This window comes from Martes martes, assembly GCF_963455335.1.
Source record: "Martes martes genome assembly, chromosome: 3".
NCBI classification, from domain to species: Eukaryota; Metazoa; Chordata; class Mammalia; order Carnivora; family Mustelidae; genus Martes; species Martes martes.
The window spans coordinates 59,766,308-59,793,846 of record NC_137890.1 but is presented as its reverse complement, the minus strand read 5'-3'; the positions used below and the strand labels follow the sequence as shown (position 1 = coordinate 59,793,846).

At 36.9% G+C, this 27,539-nt stretch overlaps 2 protein-coding genes and 1 long non-coding RNA gene across 3 annotated transcripts; 1 reads left to right on the top strand and 2 right to left on the bottom strand.

The window, feature by feature from the left end:
* The first annotated feature begins 120 nt into the window (after positions 1-120).
* Positions 121-16,505, top strand: LOC308339401. Its single transcript, XR_013966512.1, has 3 exons — positions 121-319; positions 2,731-2,790; positions 15,022-16,505. It is a non-coding gene; the product is annotated as an uncharacterized lncRNA (long non-coding RNA).
* KCNRG (potassium channel regulator) lies at positions 8,057-12,703 on the bottom strand. The gene is made up of 2 exons (XM_080798004.1): positions 11,354-12,703; positions 8,057-9,021 (listed from the first exon to the last, which is right to left on the bottom strand). Exons 1-2 carry the CDS (start codon positions 11,932-11,934, stop codon positions 8,781-8,783), a joined length of 822 nt encoding a protein of 273 aa, XP_080654130.1. The 5' UTR covers positions 11,935-12,703; the 3' UTR covers positions 8,057-8,780.
* TRIM13 (tripartite motif containing 13) lies at positions 13,717-27,539 on the bottom strand. Its single transcript, XM_080798003.1, has 3 exons — positions 27,319-27,539; positions 26,633-26,740; positions 13,717-15,523 (listed from the first exon to the last, which is right to left on the bottom strand). The coding sequence occupies exon 3, from the start codon at positions 15,515-15,517 to the stop codon at positions 14,294-14,296; it is 1,224 nt and encodes a 407-aa protein (XP_080654129.1). The 5' UTR covers positions 15,518-15,523; positions 26,633-26,740; positions 27,319-27,539; the 3' UTR covers positions 13,717-14,293.

Genomic DNA, 27,539 nt, shown 5'->3' with positions numbered 1-27,539 from the left:
TTGACTTGTTATATTTAACATTTAACCAAAAGCCAGAATTTCAACCAGCAATTAAATAATGGTTTATATGGCAAAGCAATTTCCCCTCTGTATTGATTTGCTTTATGACCTGTTTTCTAGGCATGTATTTTGATACCACCACCGCCTCCCCTCCAAAGGTGAGAACTGACTATTCCATGTGTACCTAGACCATGTGGAGAAAGGACTAAGACTGAAAACAGAAAACAGACATTGTCCGTGTACAGCATAGTGCCTGACAACAGCTGACTCTAGCAAAGGGCAATAAATGCCACACCAGATGATCTCTCATCACAAAACTGTAAGTAAATTTGAGGAAGCACAGGAGAATTAGACCATTAGTCACCCTACTGACTCAAAAACTGTCTTCATTTTATAATTTGTGGCCTGTATGCCATAAATTAAGATGTACTGAACTGTTAAATAGTGGACTTTCCTAGTTTGTGAATAAGAATTTAAGGTAAAAGAAAGTGCAATATTCCCTGAAATGGGAACTTGGAACCTTTGCCTTAATACCTGAAATGAAGGTTACATGAATTTGGATAACTGGGTTAAAACTACATAATTGGGCCTTTGCCTAGAAAAAAAATTAGAGAACTTCAGACTTGATATAGCATAGAATGGCCTCTTCCAACAAAACAATGGAAGTTGACAAAGTAATGGAATTTTTGGAAATTAAATATGGCAGTACTATATAATATATAGAGAAGGATTCTGAGATATAAACTCCGGTGGCAAAGAAACTGGGCATGTGTAACTGTTGTAGTAATCTAGGAGTAAAGAAAACCTGAACAGAGTAATATCACTGGGAATGAAGATGAAATAATAAATTTAAGATATTTAAAAAATTTGTAGAACATCATCATGAGTTGGATAAAAGGATGATATCAAAAAGTATGTTTTTGATACTGGAAGACAACAGCAGTATCACTGAAAGAGGACAGTTATGAGAAGCTAGTGTGAGATACATGTGTCCCATTTTGGTAATACTGAATTTTAGATGATACCCAGGCATTCCATTTGAAATCCTTTAATTAAAGATCACTGAATATAAAGAAGGGGAATTCTATGTAAAAGTCAACCTTGAAAGGTAAATTTATCAGTTATCTGCATAAAGCTGGTAAGAGTAGACCAGCTAACTGAAACTATTAAGGACAGTAGATCCCTTTCTTTTATTTTTTCGTTTCTTTTCTTTTCTTTTTAAAGATTTATTAGGGGCACCTGGGTGGCTCTATTGGTTAAGCATCTGCCTTTGGCTTAGGTCATGATCCCAGGGTCCTGGGATCCAGCACCATATCCGGCGCTCTGATGAGCAAGAAGCCTGTTTCTCCCTCTGCCTGCCCCTCCCCCTGCTTGTACTCTCTCTTTCTATGAAAAATAAATAAAATATTTTTTTAAAAAAAGATTTAGTAGCACACATGAGCGTGCAAGTGTGCAAGCAGGGGGCAGCAGCAGAGAGAGAGAATCTCAAGAAGACTCCGCACCAAGCATGAGCCCCATTCAGAGCTTGATCTCAAAACCCTGAGATCATGACCTGAGCTAAAATCAAAAGTCTAACACTCTACTGACTGAGCCACCCAAGCACCCCAATCCCTTTCTTTTAAAAAGAAATATGTAACACATAAATTTACATAAAGAAATTATTTGATTAGGTATATAATCTTAAATAAACATTTCCAAAAATCAACTCTCCTTTTTCCTAAAACTGTCATATCCCAAGCTTATGCCTGTAAGAAAATCCCTACACTTAAATTGGTTATGAGAATTAATAACTAATGTGTGTTAATATTTTTAAACCTTACCTTCATGTCTATTAATAAAACAGAGATCTTTCCCAGTATTAGATTGAGGGAATGAAACTGAGAACTTAAAGTTCAAATAATTAAGTCAGTTAAAACTTTATAAAATTGACATGGCTTTAATTTCTCAAATGGAAAGACAGGTAATTGAATTGTGGGAAATGTGCTGGTCTCCAGTTTCAAGAAACAGTAAAGCACAAAGACCTGGCATTCTGGCTGAAGAGCTATAATAATAAACAGAAATTTGAAAACCAGGAAGACAAGTTTTCCAAATGTGCAGTTTTGGCATTTCAAAGGAGATATAAGAAATTCCAGAAGATGGCCAAAAATAGGTTTCGATAACTGAGATTCCTTATACGAATAGTTGTTTTTGATGGAAGAAACACAGTTAAGCAGAAATGAAGGTTCTAAGAGGCTGTGACTTTCTTCTACTCACCCTAAATCAGGTTTGCTTCTGAAAAAAGGTGTTAGCCAGTACAAATCCAACAGGGATTCAGTAAATTGTAGCCAGAAATTTAAAAGTGACCAAAGGGGAAAAAAATTTAATTGAAAGCAAATATTTTGCTTTTCTAGGAGCTAAACCATGTGTTGTAGGATTTCTACTTAGAGTATCAAAGTATCTTGTTCTGTTTACCTAGTTACTACTTGCTGTGAAAAACAGCCACCTTCATCAGACAGAAATTCCACATTATTCTACATCTTGAGTTGATTTTTTAATATATATACCATTTTAATGATATGTAAGGAACCCTAAAATGTTAATCAGTAATATGTCTTCTGGATATATCAGCATCTTTTAGACCATTTCACCTCAACCTTTGAATCATTTGATTAATTCAAGTTCAATAAACCTAGGACTTCAAATCAGGTTATACAGTACTGGGAACATTTTTTTTCTCTGTTTCTTTCCTAGTTACATCTGACTTATATGCCTGGTCTGATGACTTCTTTTTATGACTCCTAAATTATGGAGGTAAGTCAAGATTTAATATCAATTATAGTCATATAACATTCATTCTGAACTTATATTCCCTTAACATTTCTTTAATTACAAAGCATTCTTATAGCATTGCATTTTTATTAGCAAATTATGTATGTTCCAATTTTGCCTGGACTGTTCTACTCTGATTAAATGTGTAATTTTGTGTAACTTTCAGCTAGTTAGTATTTCTATATACATCTGTATTTTCATTTCATTGGGTATGCTATTACCCAAGTAAACCTTTTTTTTTTTTTTTAAGATTTTATTTATTTGAGGGGCGCCTGGGTGGCTCAGTGGGTTAAGACCTCTGCCTTTGGCTCGGGCCGTGATTCCGGGGTCCTGGGATCGAGCCCCACATCGGGCTCTCTGCTCAGCAGGGAGCCTGCTTCCTCCTCTCTCTCTCTCTGCCTGCCTCTCTGCCTACTTGTGATCTGTATCTGTCAAATAAATAAAATCTTTTTAAAAAAATAAAATTTTATTTATTTGAGAGAGAGAGAGAGCACAAGCAAAAGTTGGGCAGAGGGAGATGAAGAGAGAGAAGCAGACTCCCCGCTGAGCAGGGGACCTAGCCATAGGGCTTGATCCCAGGACCCTGAGATCATGACCTGAGTTGAAGGCAGATACTTAATCTACTGAGCCACCCATACATCCTACCCAAATAAACTTTTAATAGAAAAATACTATGGGGTTTTTTTCTGTAGTCTTTAGCTTGAATCAAGTCTTTAGCTTGAATCAGACTCTTTACATAAAGTGTCATCCGTCTTTGAATCTACTATAATACTTGTTTTTCCAAGTGCCTATTCAGTGAGACTACAGTGTTCCAAATTTTCCAGTTCAGTTGAGACCATTAAATGTCCAGCATTGTGGGGGAGTATAAAGATCAGTATAAAGCACAATCCCAGTCCTCATCTTAAAAGAATTCGTGGAAGCTCAGACATTGCAGCCAGACTTCTTGGGGGTGTCTTACTACAAGGAGAGTAAGCAGACCTCTCCTTTGGCTTCCAACTTGGGAACCCAAAGAAATTCAGATTCTTGCTGGAGTGTGAAATAATGGAGAGTAATATGAAATAGAAACACTTGGTTTTGGGTGTGTTTTACTCAAATGTTAAGAATAAAAAGCCACTTTAAAATGATGATCTCTGGGGGACCTGGGTGGCTCAGTCAGTTAAGTGTCTGCCTTGGGCTCAGGTTGTGATCTCAGGGTCCTGGGATCCAGCCTCACCAGGCTCCCTGCTCAGGAAGCCTGTTTCTCCCTTTCCTTCTGCTGCTCCCCCTGCTTGTGCTCTCTCTCATTCACTCTCTCTCTCTCAAATAAGTAAATAAAATCTTAAAAAAAAATAATATAATGATTTCTGGATTTGAGGTGTTGGTATGAAATGTGAAGGTACAGAATGCTGCCTACTTAAAATTTCTGTGTAATGAGACAAATCTTAGGCACATTTTAGTTCGGGGAGCGAAATCCTATTTATTTTGCTGCATGTTGTTGCTCTTTTACTCTGTGCCATGCTTAATACTTATTTCCCATTTACCATGTAAGGTGTTAAATTTCTTTCCATTAAAAGATCTTTGTGGTTGGATCTATCTCATAGTTTAGGTAAATATTAAGACATTTCCTAAGCTTAATATTTATGACATAATGAGTTTTTTGGTGAAATTTTTACATAAATTTTCACCTCTAATAGGTCTGATAGAAGGCCTAATAATTCTTGAAGTGTAGTTCTGTGGCAAAGCTAGTGAGTAATTATGGCTTTTACTAGGTCATTGGTAGTCCAGAAATCTTAAGTATTTTTAGTAATGTATTCTCATGTCAACTCTATTTCTTGAACTTTGTTTGAAACACTAAGTTTGATATCACATTTCTCTTTCATGAGTTCTTTGGCTCCAGGAAGGTGATAAAATTTCCTAAATTTATTTTTTAAAAAATTCTCTCATAGTAGCTCTTCTGCATTGCTAAACTTGCTGGTAAGGGGTCAACTCCCCCAGCACAGAGGAAAAATAAAGTAGAATATGGGAGGTTTAGAGTGCTCTAAGCAAGTCTTTCATTATCTCAGCAAGGTTTCTGGTGTTGACCATTTCTATTATTTGTGATAGAGAACCAATACAAAAACTTACAAAGCAAAACTGAAGTTTGTCAGTTGTAAGCAGTATAGAAGATAAATTTGAAATATCGTATGATTCCCTAAAGCATGTATTATTGCTCTAGCTGCTTTCCTTTGACCATTTTATGTCATTTCAGGCTCCTGATTTCAGATATATTTTGGAAGCACCCCAAATTAATTCCAACTTTACCGTAACCTAAGAACTCTTTGTAATTGTGACTTGTATATTAAATTCAAGAGTAAATTTCAACATTAGATCTCCTTTTTAGAAAATCTTTTTAGGGACATCTTCCAATCACTTATAAGGTAAAATTATTGAGGTTCAAGAATAAGCTATTTAGTGCCTTATCCAAAATAAAGCCATGGGTGATGGAAAGAAGCTAACATAAACATAACAGAAGTAGGAGAATAGGGTAGACCCAACTACTAATGGTCCTGTTGAGGACTGACAGACCTTACTGTATCATTGTGATAATTCATGTTTATATATGAGATGGATTGATAGGATGTATGATTCGATAGGTTTTCAGCATCATTTGCCCAAGACAAGCTTCTGCCATTATTTTCTTATAATTTAAAATAACACTGACAAGTCAGTTCAGTCAAGAAGTTAAGAGTTAAGTGGTATCAGTATGAAAATGTTGAAGTTTTTTTCTTTTCTAAAGGAGGCAAGAGTTTTTAATTTACCTATGGTGCATCTAATATATCCCTGTTTTCTTCATACTGCATTTGCCTGCCTCCCTTTCTAAAATGAGACTATTTTTTGCATATCTTGATATCCCAGTGACAGTGTCCCATTCTATTTTAGAATAAACACGAAAGGCTTACTGAGATGATTTTGACAGATGTGTCTCCAGATGCAATAATCTCTAAAATATTTAACAAAATAAGAAACTCAATCTATTCTTTTCCTAATGAATAATATATTTTTCCTACACTTTTCCTAATGAATAATATATTTTTTAATTGAAATAGTCTATCTCCTAAAAACCTCTGCATTGTGAATTCATAAATTTTGAGAAGTTGTTAATAATGCTTATTATTCTTAATAATAATGCTTGTTATTCTGATTAAACCCATTATCAATGTTATGAATTGTTTTTGTGAAAAAAGTCTAGAAGGGAAGGTGTTGTTTTGTTCCCTGTAGGATCTCCGATGTCTAAAATAGTATCTAGCACACAGGTGTCAATAAATATTTACTGAATGAATGAATGAATATCATATATATTGTGTCTCCATAGGTAGTATGTTTCTATTAGCATATTAAAAAGAATATTTTATTTCCCAATTCAGAGTAGTTTTCTGCAAATGTGAATGACTGAGAACATATTAACAGTAATTTTTTAAAAGATCTTTCTTTATTTGAGAGAGAGAGAATGTGAGAGAGAGCATGAGCAGGGGGAGCGGCAGGCAGAGAGAGAAGCAAGCAGATGCTTAACCAACTGAGCCACCTAGGCATCCCCTAACAGTAGTTTAAACATTTCCTGTCTTATTACTTGCCAGCCTTTTAAAATATTTTTTGTTTCAGTATTTTTTAACCAGTTATCAGTTTTTTAATGCTGTTATCAGCAAAGCTCTATACAGAATTAAACAGTGTTGTATATATAAACATGCCAACTGTATCCAACTAGTTAAGTCACAAAATGTCAGAAACTTACCAGAATAAAAATATTGTACCCTAGAATATGGTGCTAGCAAGGAAACCAAACACATCATCCCCAAAATTAAGATGACACAGTAAAACAACTAAATTGACTTTTTTGCCAAAAAGAGGGGATAGGTGCCACCAAAAACAAAATACTTATTCATGGGGCTTTTTCTCTTATTTGGGTCATTATTTTCAACTGCTAACCTTGAAATTACTAATCTTGAAGTATTCACTTCTACATTATACATAACCTGTTGAGATACTGTTAGGAAATTATAAAAGTATTTCTTCTCTACAATCTAGTACACAAATCTATAATTGGTAGAAATTTCAGGAATGCAAATTCTTTACTAGGTGGAGGGTTTTCACAGGAAAGATAGATAACATTTGTATCAATATAAGATAATGGGCCGTACTATGCCATTATAGTCCCCCTAAAATTCCTTTCCCCACACACACATACATGTTTCAGGTGTATCTTCTTCCTTTCTTTTTTTTAAATAGATAATACATCTTCATGATCTGGTTAAAGTAAGTCTTCCTTCCACACCTAAACCCCACTAACACTGTTCCCTTCTACATAGGTGACCCATATCTTTGCTGAAAACTCTATACATGTATAAGAAAATGAGAATGTTTCCACAAATGGAAACTACACACACACACACACACACACACACACACACACACACGCATATATAATGGAAATATATTTTCCCCTTTATACATCATTCTGCACCTTGCATTTTTTCCACTTACAGATATTTGACAATCTTTCCTCAGTTTGTAAACTGTTGCCCTATTCTTTTTAAGGCTACATAGTATTTCATTGTGTGGACCATAATTTACCCATTCCCATTGATGAACTGAGTTTATTTCTTATCTTTTGCTATTATGATGATGTACTTTCTCTCTTGAATATGAGCTCTTTGAGGATAAGAATTTTTGTCTTACTCATTTTTTAATCCTGAAAACCTACTATGATATCTAACAAATTTTTAACATATTTTTAACATACGTCTTTGAACGAATTAATTGTACTTTTTAAAAAGGTGCTCAGCTGCTGCCATGCAGGTTTTTAAGCTTGCTGTGTGTTTGGTGCTCTTTGAGTTAATGTTTCCTTTTCTAGATGTTTATCCTAGGGTTCAAAATGACACATATATATATGAAGAATTCCTACAAGAGGAATCACTAAGTCATGGTATATGGATATTTTAAATATTAGGAGAGGTTATTCAGAAGCTTTTCACCAAATGTAGGTGCTAATTAGTAACAGTTTATTCCTCTCACCAAATGTTTAATAGTGCTTTACACACAGTAGTGTTAAAACTATTGAGTTGATTGAGCTCACATTCAAGTGAAAAAAGTTTGTTTTTATGATGTCATATAAGTCTGTACAGAGGAAAGGTCTGATTAATATGCCTGGGAAAGAGGAAAACAAGGCCTCACAGAAGAGGTACAATTGAAAGTAGGCCACCAGTCTTCATTTTCTTTTTTTTTTTTTAAAGATTTTTATTTATTTATTTGTCAGAGAGAGAGAGCGCGCACAAGCAGGCAGAGTGGCCGGGAGAGGCAGAGAGAGAAGCAGGCTCCCCGCTGAGCAAGGAGCCCGATGCGGAACTCGATCCCAGGACCTTGGGATCATGACCTGAGCCAAAGGCAGCGGCTTAACCCGCTGAGCCACCCAGGGGACCCCAGTCTTCATTTTCTTCATCATCATCATCATCATCGCTGTCACTAACAGTTACTTAGTGTCTACCATGTGCCAGACAGTGTGTTGAGTACTTTGCATTATCTCCTTTTATTTTCATATATCCTATAAGGAGATACATTATCCCCATTTGATAGATGAAGAAGCTGAAGCAGAGAGAGCTTAAATAATTTACCCAAGTCATATAGGAAGTAACTGATTAAGCTGAGATTTGAAATCAAGCAGTCTGATTCCAGAACCCACTCTTGAGAGCTTCTTTTCATGAAGAAAAAAAAGGGAAAGGGGCATTAAAGGTAGAAGGAACATGTGCCAAAGCACCAAGTGGACAGTGTTATTTAGAGAGCAGCAAGCAGTTAGTATGGCATAAGCACCATTGAGGTATAGTTGCCCGAGATGGCATACTAGGAGATAAGACCAAGAAGTTAGGATGAGTACGTATATGACTAACACACATGCCATAAATATGGAATTTCCAAACAAGAAAATGGCAATTTCTCTTTACTCTAAAAGAGAACAGAGAACTTCATTTCTTTTTCTGAGATTGCTCTGATATGATGGTAGTCTCTGATTTCAATGTTTTGTTCATGGTGAGAGCTTCAGGCCTTTTTATCCTTTCGAAAATATAGCATTCACTTTTGTCTTCAGAGGATAATGTTCTAGTGCTGACTAGGTGGAAGCCTTCCATTAATAAAGTGTCGATTAGTAAGCCGAGGACATTAGTTCCGTTGGCCAATTTTCGGTTATCTGGTTTTATAGAAACATACCTAGGACACACAACAGATGTTTGATTATAAAGCATTCCCTTAATAACTAGCAAAATTAAACATACCAACTTGATTTAAAACCTCAAATAAAGTCATCATACCATTTTTGATCAGATTTTTTTGAGACTTCCTTTATAAATCCAAATTAGTAATTGCAGGATACTGAAAATAGAGACCTTCGTGTGATCTCCAAAGTCACTTAAATCCATATTTAGGAATATAACCAACACTGATGAATTTTCATTCAGAAATTATTTTCTGGAGCAATTTGTCCAAACAAATTAGCTTAACTTTTTAATATAATTTAACTATTTCTAATTTTCATTTCAATTTACTTAATGTTGTTTTAATCATCTTAATTAAATGAATTGATTCAATCATTTTAATGAATATTTTAATACATTTAGTTTCCCCCCAGATCTAATTCTACCCATTATAAGCACTGACATTACAGATTTTTACTTTTGTAACTTATTTCTATCAAATGCATTTTTCAGGTACAATTCTGCAGATTTAAAATGTCAATATTTTATTGTCAATTTTTACTCAGTAACTATCCATTGTTAAAGAGTAAAGCACAGGGTCAAAAGGCCTCTGGAGTCAAAAATGACAAAATTTTTTATTTCCTAGGAAATTCTATAGAACCAATATGCACAGTTCAAGAAAAAAACCTGAACTTTTCAGATTGGCTGTATGTTAGTTTTAATAAAGTCAGCATAAGGGGCGCCTGTGTGGCTCAGTGGGTTAAGCCTCTGCCTTTGGCTCGGGTCATGATCCCAGGCTCCTGGGATCGAGCCCCGCATTGGGCTCTCTGCTCAGCGGAGAACCTGCTTCCTCCTCTCTCCCTCTGCCTGCCTCTCTGCCTACTTGTGATCTCTGTCAGATAAATAAATAAAAATCTTTAAAAAATAATAATAATAATGTCAACATAACATGTCCACGTTGATATAGCTATATTACCCTTTTAAATACCATCCAGTTTATTTTTATGTCTTTTGAGTCCTCTCAGCGTTTGTTTATTTGACTTCGAGGGGCACCTGGGTGGATCAGTGGGTTAAGCCTCTGCTTTCCGCTCAGGTCATGATCTCAGGGTCCTGGGATTGAGCCCTGCGGCAGGCTTTCTGCTCAGCAGGGAGCCCACTTCCCCCTCTCTCTCTGCCTACCTCTCTGCCTTCTTGTGATCTCTTTCTCTCTCTGTCAAATAAATAAATAAAATCTTTTAAACAACAACAACAACAAAAAAAAACCACTTTGAGATAAAGATAGAGTCTTAATTTCTCTTCACAATCAACCTATTAATTTAACTGGCTCCCTTTTCCCAAAGTGACATTTCAACCTTTCTTGGGAGGGCAGGAAATTATTAAGTGTAGAAACTGAAGAATTGTCATATTGCCCGTGTTCTTCAGTTGGTAAGTAGAACAAAGGGGTGTGTTGTGGGAGAGGCAAACATTGATAGTTCCTGATGATAACTGCGAAAGTCAAGAAAATATCCTAAACTATGTGTACCTTTTCTCCCCCACAAAAAAAAAAATTTTTTTTTAAAGTATGATAAAGACCATATGCAGACTACTTTTTTTCCTCCTGAAAATTAAAGCCAGCTTTCAGTTACTAAAACAATGGTGGGACAGCATAAAGACATTTTTAAGAAGAAAAAAAAGTGTCCCTGACAGCAGAGTAGAAATCAGCCTTAGTGTTCAGCCAAGAACAACAGGGGGAGAAAGTGAATAATTGACTCAGGAGCAACTATCCTTAACATACTGACAGCCTATCCCAATATTTTGAGTTGTCTCAGAGTGCCAAAGATGTAATGGATACCAAATTTGCTATGGGATATATCTGCCATAATGGTGTTTAAAAGTAAAGTGAGATGGAGGGAAATCAGTAGTCAAATCATAAGGACTAAAAGAACAAATATATGTAGAGTGTAAGGAAATCAAGAGAAACTACTGAGACTTTCCTATATGCCAGCCACTAAAAGAATCTTCTGGGGGGAAAAAAGGCATTGTCTCAGTCCTAAGCCAAATTCACTAACAATGGAACATAATCTATAAAATTATCTCCTCTTAAAACTTGAATGACCGTGGTTCCAATTTTCCCTGGACAGTCTTGGTTTATTCCTATTGTCCTACATAATAACAATACCCTCTTTCCCTCTGAAAAATAGCCCAGTTTGGACAATAATTGATCATTCTACCCAACTCTACTTATTACCTCCAAAACATTTGAGTAATAATTTTTTTCAAGAAAAGTTTCAGCCATGAGAAACTTGCAGTTTTGGGGGGAAACATCAGGAACTGATATTAGAAGAGAGATACTTCAAAGTACAAAATACCTGACTCCAGTTTGGTTATTAGTAGTGCTGTCAGAGCCACACTGGAAAACCAGGTCATGGTAAGAAGGTCTTTGTGGAGGCAGTGGAAGTAAGGTCATCTGAGGAGGGAAGGACTTACTACTCCAGGTCAGTGCTGAAGGTTGCTCTATAAACATTGTAATCCTCCCAGTTAGCATCTCAATTGTTTTGCTGCAAGAGCCAAACACTCTGAAAAAAGCTTGAGTGTTTCGGCTTAGGAAATGCACCTCCACAAGAGCAGGTCTTGGCTGTAGCAGGTGTTCTTTGTTTAAGAGATCAACCAGAGGATCCAGTTCATAGAAAAGAGCCTCTCTCTGAAGCCTAAGATGGTCTGAAAAGTCGGTGGGTAATAAAAGCTGGTGAGTTCTCAAAAAATCCAAGATGAAACTAAATAGAACACCATCTCTGTCCACAAAAATCTGGCCACCAATCATCTTAAATTCTTGGTCTCTGCCATCTATCATTCGTGTCAACCGAGAAGCAGGAAACTGCTTTATGGTAGAAAACTTTGTTGTGAATATCTTCCCTCCCACATTCAAAGTGACCAGTTCCTGACTACTCATCCTTTTCTTGCTTCAAACTAGAGGCTACAGACTTAGGAACTTGCAAATCAACCTCTAGCCATAAATGTTGCTAGTTATATATGATTAAGAAATGAATGGGTGGGGAAAATAACAAAAGAGAACTAGATTCCCACATAACTACTCTAAAGCAAATAGTGTATCCATAGCTGTGTTTGCAAATTTGAGTTGCTTGGGAACTTGCAGTATACAAAATGAAAAAGCAACAGATGAGGAACTGGATTAAGAAAAACGGCTAATATTTCTAAGGATAGATGTCAAGTAGATCCCTTTCCTGTATCCCATTTAAAAAAAAAATTATCCATGGGGGCACCTGGGTGGCTCAGTGGGTTGAAGCCTCTGCCTTCAGCTCAGGTCATGATCCCAGGGTCCTGGGATCAAGCCCGGCATTGGGCTCTCTGCTCGGCAGGGAGCCTGCTTCCTCCTCTCTCTCTGCCTGCCTCTCGGCCTACTTGTGATCTCTATCAAATAAATAAATAAAATCTTTTAAAAAAAGTTATCCATGAAAACCTATTGTAAATCTCTATTTTAAAAAAAGTACTGGGAGGGATGCCTGGGTGGCTCAGTGGGTTAAATGTCTACCTTCAGCTCAGGTCATGATCCAAGGGTCCTGGGATCGAGCCCCACATTGGGCTTCCTGCTCAGTGGGGAGTCTGGCTCTCCTCCATCTGCCCCTTCCCCTGCTCATGCTCTTTCTCTCTTGCTCACTCTCTCTCAAATAATCTTTTAAAAAATATTTAAAGATTTTAAAAATCTTAAAAAAAAAAAAATGCTGAGAGCAGAAAAGCATTCCCCTTTCCCCAGATCTCTTATCTATAATAAGTTGTCATGGCAGAAGTAAGATTTACAGAGAAACATTATTGTATTTATAAACCCTTTAGCAATTTAGTGGCTAAATCATGAATTATCAGTTATGGGTGAGGCAGCCATTACCTCAACTAGCAGCTTAATTTGACTCTTATTCCCATTGCTGGATTCTTTTGTACTTTAAATTTAGTTGCTTCCTTTCAACCAAATTAAAGGACAGGGTAGACACTCTGGGCTTTCCAAGGAATATCTTGTTCCATGACAGAAACAGGGGACTAGAGAGCAGTTCTAAGATAAGATCACTTCTTGTTTTCATCTGGTTTCTAAGCAAGATGAGTACATGAAGTATTTTTAATCTATGGGAGGTAGGAGGCACCTGGGTGGCTCAGTCCATTAAGCATCAGCCTTCAGTTCAAATCATGATCCCAGGGTCCTGGGATTGAGCCCTGCATCAGGCTTCCTACTCAGCGGAGTCTCCTTCTCCCTCTGCCTCTCCTCCTTGCTCTTGCTCTATCGCTCTCAAATAAATTAAAAGAAAAAAAAAAAAAAAAAAACTGTGGGAGGTAGGACATTTTTATCTCATGTGAGCATTAGGATTTTAATTCTACCCCAGTAGTGTATATATGTATGTATTGCTATTTTTTTTAATTTTTATTTAAATCCTAGTTAGTTAACAAATACGTTTTTAGCTGATTACTTTGTACCTTATAATAGCTGAAAGACTGTTCATCTATTGTCAAATTAATCTTACTACACTTTGAAAAGATGTTAAATGGTGGATTGGTTTGGTTGTACAGTTGCCATGATACTTTGGAATAGCATAACACTTAGCTGCCAATAAAAAGACTTTCCCATTTCCTGTTCTTGCCATGTGTTAAGCTTTTTCTTTTTTCTTTTTTTTAACCTACACCTTTGCTTGCACAGGCACCTAACATTTCCTTTGAATTCCTTTGGTGATAAATTCACAAAACCAAAGGAGGAAAAAGGCAAGCTGAAATCTCCACCCTCCTAAAAATGTAAACTTAATAGAAGAAAAATGCCACTTTTTGTTCACCTGAAATTTACATTTTAACAAAAAAGTAAAATTTAGAAATTCAAATCTAGAAAAATTTGAAGTCCAATTCACCCATATCTTCTTTCCTTTTTTAAAAGAATGTCCAGTCTCCAAAAAAGTTACTTTACAAGAATAGCCTTTATTACATGCTTGAATGAACAATCACTGTTACACTACGTCATTTACACAATATTAGATCATTTGCTTTCACCTCTTTTCCATAGCATAAACACAACCAATACTGGGGGTAGGAGGCGTATTACAAAAGCACTATTTAAAAAGGAAAGAGGGTTCAGGACTTACTATTAAATCTCACATTTATCTTTATACTACATGAATAACAAGTAGAAGACATTATTTTTGAAAGGAATACTTTTGCAGGAAAATATCTGACTGAAATCTTGACCAAATCTGAACTACCACTCAGCTCTTTAACAAATTTCTAACAAAAGACAGAGAACTATACACTTGCAACAGATTTTATAATAGTTTATATTTGCACACAAATTCTGCCACATTGTTCAGCACCACCAAAGTAAAATTCTTAAATCTTTCACTGAAAATGAAAAACCCATCCATCACCTGTTCCCAGTAAAACATTGATTCTTCTACAAAATCAGCTGATTTAGTCAGATAGGAACTGAAGTTTGAGAGATGGTCTTTCCAACTTGTAAATTCATCAAATAAAGACCCTTCTAGGAATATAGTGGGACCAAAGAAAATAAGAAGGCTAAGCAGAATGACTACCACAAATAACTGATAAAAGCTCCAGGGAATCTTGCTAATGAATGTGCCAGTGTCTTGAGGCAAAGAAAGTTTATCCACATCTACTAATTTTATGTCTTCCCACTGACTGGTATCAAAGTTCTTCATTAAAGGGCTTGTGGGCAAATTAGAAGGAGGTAAAGGAGTCTCCTTGATCACTTTTATTTTCTCTCTGAACTCCTGCATTTGTTGCAGAAATATGATGGGTTCTGACACATCTTTGAAAGCCTCAGCAATGTTAAAGGCCATTCGTTGTTCCTGCAAGATGGTGTTGAGTTTGTTGATCTCTGGGTCATAGGCTTGCATAACTGCAAGTTTCATGGTCTCAAAGTCAGACAGGATTTCATTCTTTTTTTGATCTAATGTATGTTGTAACTTCTCAAAAAACTCCTTTACTTTATCTGAATCTTTAGTCAGTAACTGTAGAGATTTCCTTTTGCTAGTTTCCAGGGTATCCAAGCGAGAAAGAGCATCTCCTCGACGCCAGGTCTCAAAGCTCTGGAAGAGGGACTCAAAGGCATCTCTTTCCTGAGCATAAGCATCTTCAATAGAACAGAAGACATGCTTGGTGTGGTCACCACGAGTAGCACAGATCCCACAAATCAGCTGCATATCAGTCAGGCAGAAAATGTTGAGAGGCTGCCCTAAGTGTCCTTTGCACACTGGCATTTTGGGAGAGATCTTGATCTTGTTATACTTCTCCACAATACCCTTCAGGGAGTAATTAACCTGCAGGCTATTAACTCCAGTAGCTGAAGTTTCCTTACGGCATGTAGGGCACTTGAATGGAGAGGATCTCCACAGGGAATTCCGCACAGTCCCCTCTAAGATCCCTTCTAAGCATTTTTTGCAAAAGTTGTGTGAGCAAGGCAAAACTCGAGGATCATCAAACAGACTGCAACAAATTGGGCATGTGAGATCTTCTTCAAGCAGCTCCATCACATCCTACCACAGAGAAAGAAACATTTTACTCCAGTAATCCCCTCCACTCAGACTATGTAATACTCAGAAGAAACCATCTTCAGAAGCATTAAAAAATTATCTCTCACAGAAATAACCAGGCAAACAAAGGCAATGAGTGAGAAATTTGGGAAGGGAATGCACACCAAAGCAGATTTAATCTGCTGGGACTAGAACACACTCCTTATTAGCAGGACTCCCTGTACACAAGGCCTTTGTGTGGGCTTTCCAACAACAGTCTTTGGCTGAGATAGGGTTAGGTCTAGGACAACTGCAAGTTGAGCCAGCAGGACCCAACTGATTGTTTTAAAACAGAAAGCTGACTACTAGCTGTCAGAAACAAAGCTACTCAGTGTCTGAATAGAATGAGCTCTTTAGTCTGGGCCCACAATTATAAAATGGTATGCTATTTAAAAGAAAGAAGCACAGAAATATAAATTCAAGCATGCATCTCGTGCAGGCTTTTATTAAAAATTGGCAAATTTTTCTATTTCAGAGGCAAGATTATAATTACTCAAATTGTAACTAAAAACATGAGAGTAGCAATTCATTCTTCAAAGAATTAAATGAAGTTTTCTTTTAAACCACCACAACTGTCTAATGTGCATCAATTCTCAAAATGTGAGCAGAAATCTAGTGTTCCTAAGACTCTTTCAAGTCATTTGTGAAGGTCAATACTTTTTTTCACAGTAATACTGAGATGATATTTGCTTTTGGCACCATGTTGACAATTGTACTGTAAAAGCAATGTGAGTAGACACTGCTGGAGGCTTAGCGGGAATCAAACAAGGCAAAAGGCAGTACCAAACTGTACTACCAGTTATTGTACTCTTCATTACCACACACCCATGGTATGGGTGGGAGTAGCCAGCTTCATTTAAGAATGTTCTTTATGAAGCAGCAAAAATTACTTATTTTATTAAATCTTGATCAGTGTGTACATGCCTTTTTTAATATTTTCAGTGACAAAAAAGGAAGTAAACAAAGCATTTCTGCTGCACCCAACAGATATTGTCTGGAGAAAAAGCACTTTCATGATTGAGTCGCAATCTGAACCAGCTGCTTTTTTTTTATGGAACACAATTTTATTTGAAAAATGAATGACAAACTGGCTATTTAGACTTAGGTAAAGCAGACATATTCTCAAAAATGAACAAAATAAGCCCTTCACTTCAAGGAAAACATGATATTTCTGGCCAATGATAAAAGTTAAGTTTTTGAGTGAAAATTAGAATTTTGGAAAACATTTTGCCATGTAAGTGCTTACTTCCCATTAATTATTTTCTAATGAAATTAAGTGGTAAATTTAACAAGTGTGGGCTTTTACTCTTTTAGGGGGGACATTACTGTATAATAAAATGTTAACATTTGGAGATCTGCATAACACAATTAACTAATTAGTTCAGATCATCAATTCATGTTACAAATCATGCTTAGGCAAAAGATCAAAAGACCAACACCTTCAATAATATGATTTCAGATTCATATTGCAACTTTTAAGAAACTACCACTTTTTAGTTTTGGTATAGTATCAAAGATCCACAATTATCAGAAAAGGCCATTAAAATATTCTTCCCTTCACCAACTATATATCTGTGCAAGGAAATATGATCTTTGTATATTTCAACCAAAATAACTTATTTTAACAGGTGTAATGCAGGGACAGATAAAAGACTTGTTATAATCTATTAATAACAATTCATTAAAGAGATCTACAAATATGTAAAGCAATGCCACTCTTCTCACAACTTTTGAAAATGTTATTTTTCACAAATTATGTTAACATGTAACAGGTTTATCTATATCTATCTATTTATCTATATATATGGATTCTCAGTTTTTAAGAGTATAAAGTCATCCAGAGACAAAAAAAAATTTGAGATTCCTGATCTAGATACCACTTCTCAGTTCATTTATTATTTTTAAATGTACGTTTTAAAACTTCTATCTCTAACGTTTTAAATCCAAATATAGTGCTGTGTCCTCATTCAGCTTACTAAAGGACAAATTATGTCACATTACCACCAAACTAATAAATAAAAGAGGGTCTAATAATCTACAGATCATCTTATAATGAAAAATAAGTAAGTAAATTTTAGCAGTAATTTTAAGTCACAATCAGAGCTATAATCTAGAAGATAAATTGTATTTAAAAGATTAGCTAAGTTTGCGAGGATAATTAATTAGTTTAGGGCTTTACATTAAGTTTTGAGAAACAGATGTATAGTAAATAATAAAATTATATGCAGAATTAAAACAAAGATTATTCTGTCAAATGTAATGTCAAAAGGCAAAAATATGTGATGAGCTTATTTTTCAGAACAATCTTTTGTGACATAAGAAATCATAAAACCTTTTAAAAGCATTGGGAGGAGAATGGCTATACAGACTGGATGGAGTTAGTGTTCTAAGAGAAGTTATGAAGCAGTTATAAAACATTCTGCCTCTGGGGATGCCTGGGTGGGTCTGTTAAGTATCTGCCTACAGCTCAGGTCATGATCCCAGGGTCTTGGAAATGAACCCTGTATCAAGCCCCTCATCAGGCTCCCGGCTCAGTGGAGAGTCTGCTTCTCCTCCTCCCTCTGCTGCTGCCCGTGCCTGTGCTTACTCTCTCTCTCTGTCAAATAAATAAATAAAATATTTTTTAAAATTCTGACTCTAGAACAGAGAAAGAAAACATTTGCTGATCCTGCTACCTTAGTTCTGTTTTATATTTTTATCATCTCCACTGTTCTTTGTCTTCTTTCACCTAAGAATTCCATGCTAAAACTAGAGTTTGGAGAAGGTAGTAGAAACAGGAAAGTAACAGGGGGCAGCATTCAATAAAGTAAACTAATTTACTCATTCTTGCAAGGCTAATATTCCCAGAGAATTTTATACAATCATATTAAATAAATAAGAGGAAAAAATAAAGAATACCAAGTGGTTGGGATGCAGCGGGGAAAAAACGGGCACCCAAGGGAAACAGAAACTTTGAGGAAAACTGAAAAAGATACTGTAATAGGGGCCAGAAAGAATTTTAAGGCAATCAAGTATGAAAAAATAAACAGGAAAATGTCATACACAGGAAAATTTATTAGTAAACAGTCATCCCAAAGCCATAATCACCTTATAGCTCTGAAAATTAATCAGAGGAAAAGAGCAAAAAAAACTACTTAGAAAGCCCCTTTCTAAAAATCTGCATCAAGGATTCAGTTGGTTAAGCAACTGACCCTTGATTTCCGCTCAGATCATGATCTCAGAGTCCTGCAATCAAGACCCCTATGAGGCTCCTTGCTCAGTAGGAAGTCTTTTTGTCTCCCTCTTCCTCTGCTCCTCTGCCCCTCCTCTAGCATTCTTTCTCTCTCAAATCTTTATTTTATTTTATTTTATTTTATTTATATGATAGAGAGTGACAGTGAGAGGGAATTCAAGCAGGGGAAGCAGGAGAGGGAGAGGCAGGCTTCCCTCGGAGCAGGGAGCCCAATCCCAGGACGCTAGGATCATGACCCGAGCCGAAGGCAGGCACTTAACGACTAAGCCGCCCAGGCACCCCTCAAATCTTTTTTAAAAAATAAAAGTTACATCAAAATTCTGGTGGATCCAGTTCTATTTTTAGTGATGCAGCTTACAAATTTTGGTTTATAATTTAAAGATTCTTATTTCTGTTGACTTTAAAGCTAAACGTTTTCTTTTCTTCTCTTTATACTCAAAAACTTTCTCTGTGAAATTAATGTGACCACTCCCACAGCCAACTTTTAGAGAAAACTAAAACAGCCAAATCCAAAAAACCATAGAAAGTTTGTTGCCTCAAAAGTTTTTTTTTTTCCCTAAAGATTTTATTTATTTATTTGACAGAGATCACAAGTAGGCAGAGAGGCAGGCAGAGAGAGAGAGAGAGGAGGAAGCAGGCTCTCCGCTGAGCAGAGGCCGATGCGGGACTCCATCCCAGGACCCTGAGATCATGACCTGAGCTGAAGGCAGAGGCTTAACCCACTGAGCCACCCAGGTGCCCTGTTGCCTCAAAAGTTTTAAAGGAAAATATATAACTAATAAGGTTTTTAGGCTCACTAAGTGAAGAGTATACTTTGCAATAAAGGAACTTATAGATCCTTTTTTTTTTTTAAGATTTTATTTATTTATTTGACAGACAGAGATTACAAGTAGGCAAGAGAGGCAGGCAGGGAGAAAGAGGAGGAAGCAGGCTCTCCGCAGAGCAGAGAGCCCGATGTGGGGCTCGATCGCAGGACCCCTGGGATCATGACCTGAGCCGAAAGCAGAGGCTTTAACCCACTTAGCCACCCAGGCGCCCCTATAGATCATTTTCTTAAAGTGTGGCTAACGTTGCGGGTATAGAGACGGTGGCTGGGTTATGGACATTGGGGAGGGTATGTGCTATGGTGAGTGCTATGAAATACGTAAGCCTGACAATTCACAGACCTGTACCCCTGGGGCAAATAATACATTATATGTTAACAAAAATTAAAAAAAATTTTTTTTTAAATGTGGCTAACATATAAAAATCTGGAGAAGTCAATAAAACATACTCCTTTGTAGGAACTAAGGTACATATCCCCTCTTTTCTATAGCTAATTTTCTTTACCAGTACAGAAGTCAAGAAACTATGTAAACAAAATTATTGCTCTCCAGTAATAAAATTTCAACTTAAGCACTGTCAAGTTGTGTACAATAGCAAACACATTTCCAAGATTCTTTTTTTCCTTTGAATGTGTTTCTGAAAACCAAGAAAGTCTAAATTTTGAAGCACAGAAATCTATTTTACTCACTAATTAGAAATTTCCCAAGTTTTATACCAACCAAGTAGCAAATACATAATTATCTACCACCTCTCATTTTCAACCTCATTTTCCTGCCATATGTGTATTTTTAAATATACTTTTAATTTACATACAATAAAATTCACTCTTTGGTATATAGTTCTGTGAGTTTTGACAAATGCATGATTGTATAACACCACCACAGATTTATTTTTAGGCAAATATTCATGATATCTGCACTCAAAGTAGACTATGATAACTCTTCTACCTTGAGTGGGTATATAGCAACAAGTCTCTACAAATGAAAATTGAAACATGATAACCAGAATATTAAAAATGGAAAAGTCAATACTTAAAAAAGGGAAGTAGTCTTAAAATAAAAAGCAAAACCTATATATGTGTATTAGACTTCTCTCTCCTAGAAGTCCCTTCCTTTTAAATGATCAACTCAAAATGACTATAATGCGGGGTGCCTGGTGGCTCAGAGGGTTAAGCCTCTGCCTTCGGCTCAGGTCATGATCCCAGGTGAGGTCATGATCCCAGGGTCCTGGGATCAGCTCTCTGCTCAGCGGGGAGTCTGCTTCCTCCTCTCTCTCTCTGCCTGCCTCTCTGCCTACTTGTGATCTCTGTCTGTCAAATAAATAAAATCTTTAAAAAAAAAAATGACTATAATGCAAAAGGTGCTCATTTGTTCACTCAAAGTTAATTTTAATAAAAAAACTAGTCAAAGAAACTTCCCTATTAAGCTATTGAATTTAAATAGTAGGAATATAAAGTTGTTCAAAATATTACCCATGATTTCCTTCCAAATCCCATTAGAGAATGAAAAGAAAAGTTAATAATACTCTGTATCTTAAGGATTTAAATCAAATTTCCATCCTGCTTTGAGGCATCTCTGGATTCAGGAATTCCAAAGTAGATACCCAATAAGAAACTACACAGCAGGGGCGCCTGGGTGGCTCAGAGGGTTAAGCCTCTACCTTTGGCTCAGGTCATGATCTCAGGGTCCTGGGATAGAGCCCTACATCCAGCTCTCTGCTGAGCGGGAAGCCTGCTTACCCCTCTCTCTCTGCCTGCCTCTCTGCCTACTTGTGATCTCTGTCTGTGTGTTAAATAAAAATCAAAAAGAAAAAAAAAAAAACTACATAGCAAATATTGAAACATACCTCATAGACAAAACTAAATTTTGCAAACCTCTACTAAACTGGGAGCCATCGATCTTTCCTGAAACAATGCTTGGAATAAAAGGATCACTTTTTTTTTTTTAAGCATTTCCTCTCAGCATATTAATTTATTTTCAAGTAGTGTACTGTATTCTGCTAGTATGAGATCCACTAGTAATGCTTTCTTGAAACTTAGGGTCAAGTTACTGAATCTAGATAAAGGATGTAAGGATATTTATTGTAGTATTTTTAAAATTTTCTGTATATTTGAAAATTTTCACAAAAAAATTAAGGAAAAAACTAAAAAGGGAGACCAATTATAAGAAAACCATACTGAGCTTAAAAAGCAAAACTTCAGAAGCATTAGCTAAGTATGATAAGCTTTAAAGAGCTTGATCTCCTACAGTATTGTTTTCTTTTATAAAATAAAAAAATGTATTAAAAGAATCTCGATCCAGGCCTGTGAGGCTGACATACTCATCTGATCATAGACAGTGGCCTTTGACAAACCACATAGACATACTGCAGTTTCTCTCCTCATTATACAACTGCTTTGAAAGTCAATAATGTATGAAAATTATTTACAAAATATTTAAGTGTTCTGTATCAATGTGTTATTATACTTTATTTTGGCTTTTAGAGACTGTTCCATAACTTAGATGATCAAAACAGGATAAAGTGAGTTTAAGAATCTCAAAAAAGGATTATGGAAGATATAGTGTCTAAAATAGCCTGTCTAATTCTTATGCAGCTCCTGCAAACACAACATAAAAGTTACTTATGTGTCAATGTAAGACAATAAGAAACTTCCGTTTTCTGGCATTATCCTAGAATTAGTAGTTTCTAGGGTATTTCTAGGATTCCTGTTAAGTAGGACAAAATAAAGCTAGAACAAAAGGTCCATCAGCTTGGAAGACCCACCTATTCAGTAATTTCACAGAGTTAAACGTTTTAGACTATGATAACATTCTCGGAAACATAAAAACCAGGTCATTATCCTTACTACTTAGTCCAGACCACTCAAAAAAAGGTTTTTTTTTCCTTTTCTTCATTCTCTTTTCTGAACCACTATTTTGCCTTGACTCTTTCCTTTGTTTATTCCCTTAACTCATCATACTGCCCATGTCAAGGTGTATAGTCTTGATTTCCTCCTATTCTTTCCTTATCCCCTGTCTCTTCACCTTACTTATCTTTCTTTCCCTTTTATCTTTGCCTTGTGTCTCTTGATAATTATCCCAGCTATTATTCCGTAATCCACAGCATTATATCAATAGGATTTTAGGACAATAGCTCCATCAGATATCCCTATCCCACCTCTGTACAACTGTCAAGAAATGTGGAGGAGGATGCCTGGCTGGCTTAGTCAGTAGAGCATGCATCCTTGATCTCAGGATCATAAATTTGAGCCCCACGTTGGATGTAGAGATTATTTTAAAATTTTTTAAATTTAGCAACAAAAAAACCCCCACGGAAGTCTGTGTGATTTCCACACAGAGTTGAAGGCTATTCTCTCCCACCCATTTTAGGGCACTGGAAATCCATTTGATTAAATCACCAGGTGAAATCCATTTGAATAAGTCTGAATTTGAGGAAAACATACATATAGACTAAGTTATTTTCCTACTCTGGTACCAAACAGATTCAGATCTTTATCTTTACCTGTTAAAGAGTTCCAGTTAAGTTGGAACTAATGACTTCTGGAAAGGTCAAACCAGAAATGTCTGGTCCCTTTTCCCCTAAATAAATACAAGCAAGTTTAATTAAGATGGAAAATTTTTACCCCTAAACAACTTCTTCTTTAATTTTTATTTTATTTTTTAAAGATTTTATTTATTTATTTGACAGACAGAGATCACAAGTAGGCAGAGAGGCAGGCAGAGAGAGAGAGGGAAGCAGGCTCCCCGCCGAGCAGAGAGCCCGATGCGGGGCTTGATCCCAGAACCCTGGGACCATGACCTGAGCCGAAAGCAAAGGCTTTAACCCACTGAGCCACCCAGGCGCCCCCTAAAACAACTTCTTATTTTACAACTATAAATTTGGCAATCACTATTGTTGGTATCTAATAAAAAGTCTTCATCATCTAAATCTGTATTTCAGGTTAATGCCAGCTTTCAGAAGTACTATCAAAGTCTAGCATTTGGTAGGTAGCTAGCTGGATTTATCTAGATAACTGAGGTTACTTACATCATATATAATACCGTAGAAGGGAAAAGAGGCATTTTGTAGATAACTGATAAGCACTACTTATCAACTAATAACTTATTCTGAGATGCCTGAAGTAATTAGTTTAAACAAAGGTCCTTTTGCTCAGTGTAAAATTATGTATACATCTCATTCTAAAGTAAATGTGGGCTACAGAAATATATCAAGGAGAAAGCCAATTATGCTAAACTTTAGCAATTTTTAGGTTGGCTATATTATATATGCTATGTTGGCACTCCTCACTCATATTCAATACCACAAATATGCAGGGTGGATAAAAAAGCTCCTAATGGAGTTACAATGGGGAACCTGGCTATTGCAGTAGAATATACTTGTGGCACTAATGACACAGGAAAGAGTAATTTAAACTGTCAACAACAAATTTGCAGTTCAACTCTTCCTTAGTAGTATGTCTTGATCTATAATGGAAATGAATTTATTTTTTAAAAGTTTATAGGCAATTGCTTTATAGAAGGCTTAATGGATTCTGTATGTCAGAGGACGCCTGTATTTGGTTAACTATTATGAGAAGTGGGGATAGCACTCTATTCTTCAGTACCATTTTAGTATCCAGAGTTCAAGGCCAAGGTAATGAAGATGGCAGTGTCTTTGCTGAGTAACAAGAATGAATAATCCAATGACCTAATGATATTTAAAAAGACGAAATATAAGCCAAAACTCAATTCCTGCCCTAAATTCAGAAGTACAGCACATTTACAAAGATTATTCCTGTAAAAGGTATGATAAATGCCTTATAAAAAGGACACAGAAAGTTGACACACCATACTGAAGTTAGAGAGGTTATCCAAGCAACCAACTTTTATATTTTTCTTAAACTATAAAAGTAATTTGTGAGTATAGAAAATTCAGAAAATACAGGGGAAAAATCACCTATAATCACATCAGCAAGGGATAACCATTATTATTTTTTAATTTTTTCCAATCTTGTGTGTGTTGTGTTTGTGCACATACCTATTTTAACAAAACTGGTAGCTTCACACAATTTTGTATCCACCATTTTTCACTTTATTACATATATTTCCCCTATTGTTACATATTCTTCTAAAATGTGATAGTCCATCTTATGGACATGCTCTTACTGGCTATATGTCTTTTTGGGTTATAACATTTAAATGAACATCTTGCAGAAAAGGTCTACAGCTCTGATTATTTCCTTAGACAGTTCCTATAAGTGTACTGTTAGGTGTGTCAATGAGAAGAATTTTAAGGACCTTGAAAAGATTACCAGGTTTCTCTCAAGAATGGGTATACCAATTCATGAACTCTAACCAATGATGTATGAGTGCGCCGCTTCTCCATGCAGTTCCTGATCTTACAACAGAACCTACTTTTATAGTTTAGTTAAAAAAAAAAAAAAAAGACTAAGGCATACATTTTTACCATACCTATCCAAATTTAAAATATAAAACAGTTTAAGGCAGTTAATATGTATTTAGGATTACCAATATGTATAGGGAATATATGGTAATAAAAGTTATGGAGTAGGAATAAAATAGAAGTACTGGGTCTAGGGGCGCCTGGGTGGCCCAGTGGGTTAAAGCCTCTGCCTTCGGCTCAGGTCATGGTCCCAGGGTCCTGGAATGGAGCCCCACATCGGGCTCTCTGCTCAGCAGGGAGCCTGCTTCCCTTCCTCTCTCTCTCTGCCTACTTGTGATCTGTCAAATAAATAAATAAAATCTTAAAAGAAAAAAAAAAAGTAGTACTGGGTCTAAAAGTATCTTAGAGACTACCTAGAAAAGACCTAACTTTATAACTGAAAAAACTGAACCGCCCCCGCCTCCAAAAATGGAGCTTTCCGAATTATACACAGCAAGCTAGGCAGAGGACCTGAGTTTCCCAATTCTTAGGCTTTTAGCACGATCCACAAAGTGGATCAAAAATTCAGTGTTCTCATTCATAAAATGGAGAAGTTTAATCATGGCTTTCTAAATCCCTTCGAAAATTTTATGATTTTTACAAATTAGGCTGTAACAGGCTCTCTAGTAGAGGAAATAGAGCACTGAACCTCTCTCTGAATATCTAACTTAAAGCAGGAGTTTTAGCCTCCATAGAATGAGGATTTTTACATTATCGACCTCATCCTCATCATAGAAGATTAAGTAATGAGTGCCAGTTTTGTAAATTGCTAAACTATATAAATATAAGATGGATGGATTACAGTTGTGAACAAATACACAAAATGTAAATTCACATTTAAAGTATTATTTTAGAGCATGAGTATATTAACCAAGAAAGGTCCTGAAAGAGAACTGGACTCTTGAACTACAATTTCATGAAAAGGTAAAGCATTATATAGGATACCACATACAAAGCACTTTCACAGAAATGGGCATATCTGAACATAGCTGTGGTACAAGTTAAGACCAGGTACATAAATGTACAAAATGGAAAGAATAACCTGGTGTTATGTAAGGACTTACCAGGGAGGCTTAGTATCTCAGCTAGTGCAAAAAAGATGGTGTTTTTAAGAAAAAGAGAGCCTTAAGAAATGTCTCTTCTCATTGGTTAAGACAGAAATATAACCAGTTAATCAACAGCTCCATCAAGTTCTACCAGAAGGAGTGGCTATGTAAATGAAATTATGCTTTTAAAATACCTATTGTGTAAAAGTCTCTAGAGTTAGAAAACTCAGTATTTGTACAAGTCCTAGCAGCATGGTATGGGAGAAGGAAAAAAAAAATCTTAAAAAAAAAAATGCTACCGAGGCATCTCTTTTCCTTTTCACTATAAATCTGTGTACTGTAATATTTGTCAAATAACTGCTACATAAAAATTTTCCAAATACTGAATCTATTCTTCTGAGTTCTGAAAAAATATGAAAAGGACAGAGACCACCCATGAGGACGGAACACGTATATTCTACACTTAGTTGAATTTTGCATGGTTCTCGGCCTTAAAAAAAACTGGTGCTTTTTTGGTTTCTTAATGTACGGAGAAGTATTGTAGTTTACCTCTGTCCCCTGCGAGCAGGTGTATTCCTCAGGGTTACTATTTCCCAGGACAAAGCAATCAGGTTTGGGTTTTTTTCTCACGTTTTGATCGACAATCAAACGAGACTACTGCAAAGAAAGAACAAAGACAGTAGTATGCATTTATTTACACAGGACCGTTAGTCTTGACCCTCAATTTTTTTCAGTCGTCCGCCACAAATAAAGTCAGCGTGCTAGGTAGGACCTGGTGAAAAAGCCAGGAGCATGGCTGGAGATCTTTGTGCAGTACTAAGGAGCTTCCCGGTTAGGGCGCCCGCCCCCGACGCCAGGAACCTCCCCAGACTCGGTGCCAGAAAGTGGCTGAACGCTCCGATTTAGGATTCATGGTCGCCTTTTCTTTCGTAGGCGATTCCGAGGCTCTGGCCGTGAAGCCGGGCATAATCGGTAGCGAAGCAGGTTTTCTGGAGGACAGACACGCTGCACCGGCCCAGAGGACGCCCCCTGCACGCTCCAATTCACGCCTTGTTCCAGTGCCCAGCTGGCTTCCTCTGTGCAGCTGGGAGTGGAGCTCAAACTGAGCTCTCCGCCAACCCCCCCCCACCCACGCAGGTCGCTGTCCTGCCAGGGCAAGTCCCCATCCTTGCAGCAGCCCCGAGGATCACCCACCCCCTTCCCTGAGAGGGACCCGGCGGGTACTTATCTCGGACCTCGGGGGCCGCGGGAGGGGCCCAGCCTGGAGCCCTGCGGTCGTCTGGCCTCCACCCGCGGGGAGCACGCGTTACCGGCTGGGCACGGCTACAAAATGGACTCGCGGCGCAAGCCGTGCCCCGCCCCAGCGCCCTCCTCTCCCGGCACCTCGGCCCGCCTCCTCGGCCGGGCTTCGCCTTTGTTCCGTCTCCCGAGTTTCGCCTTTCCCCCGGGTGGGGGT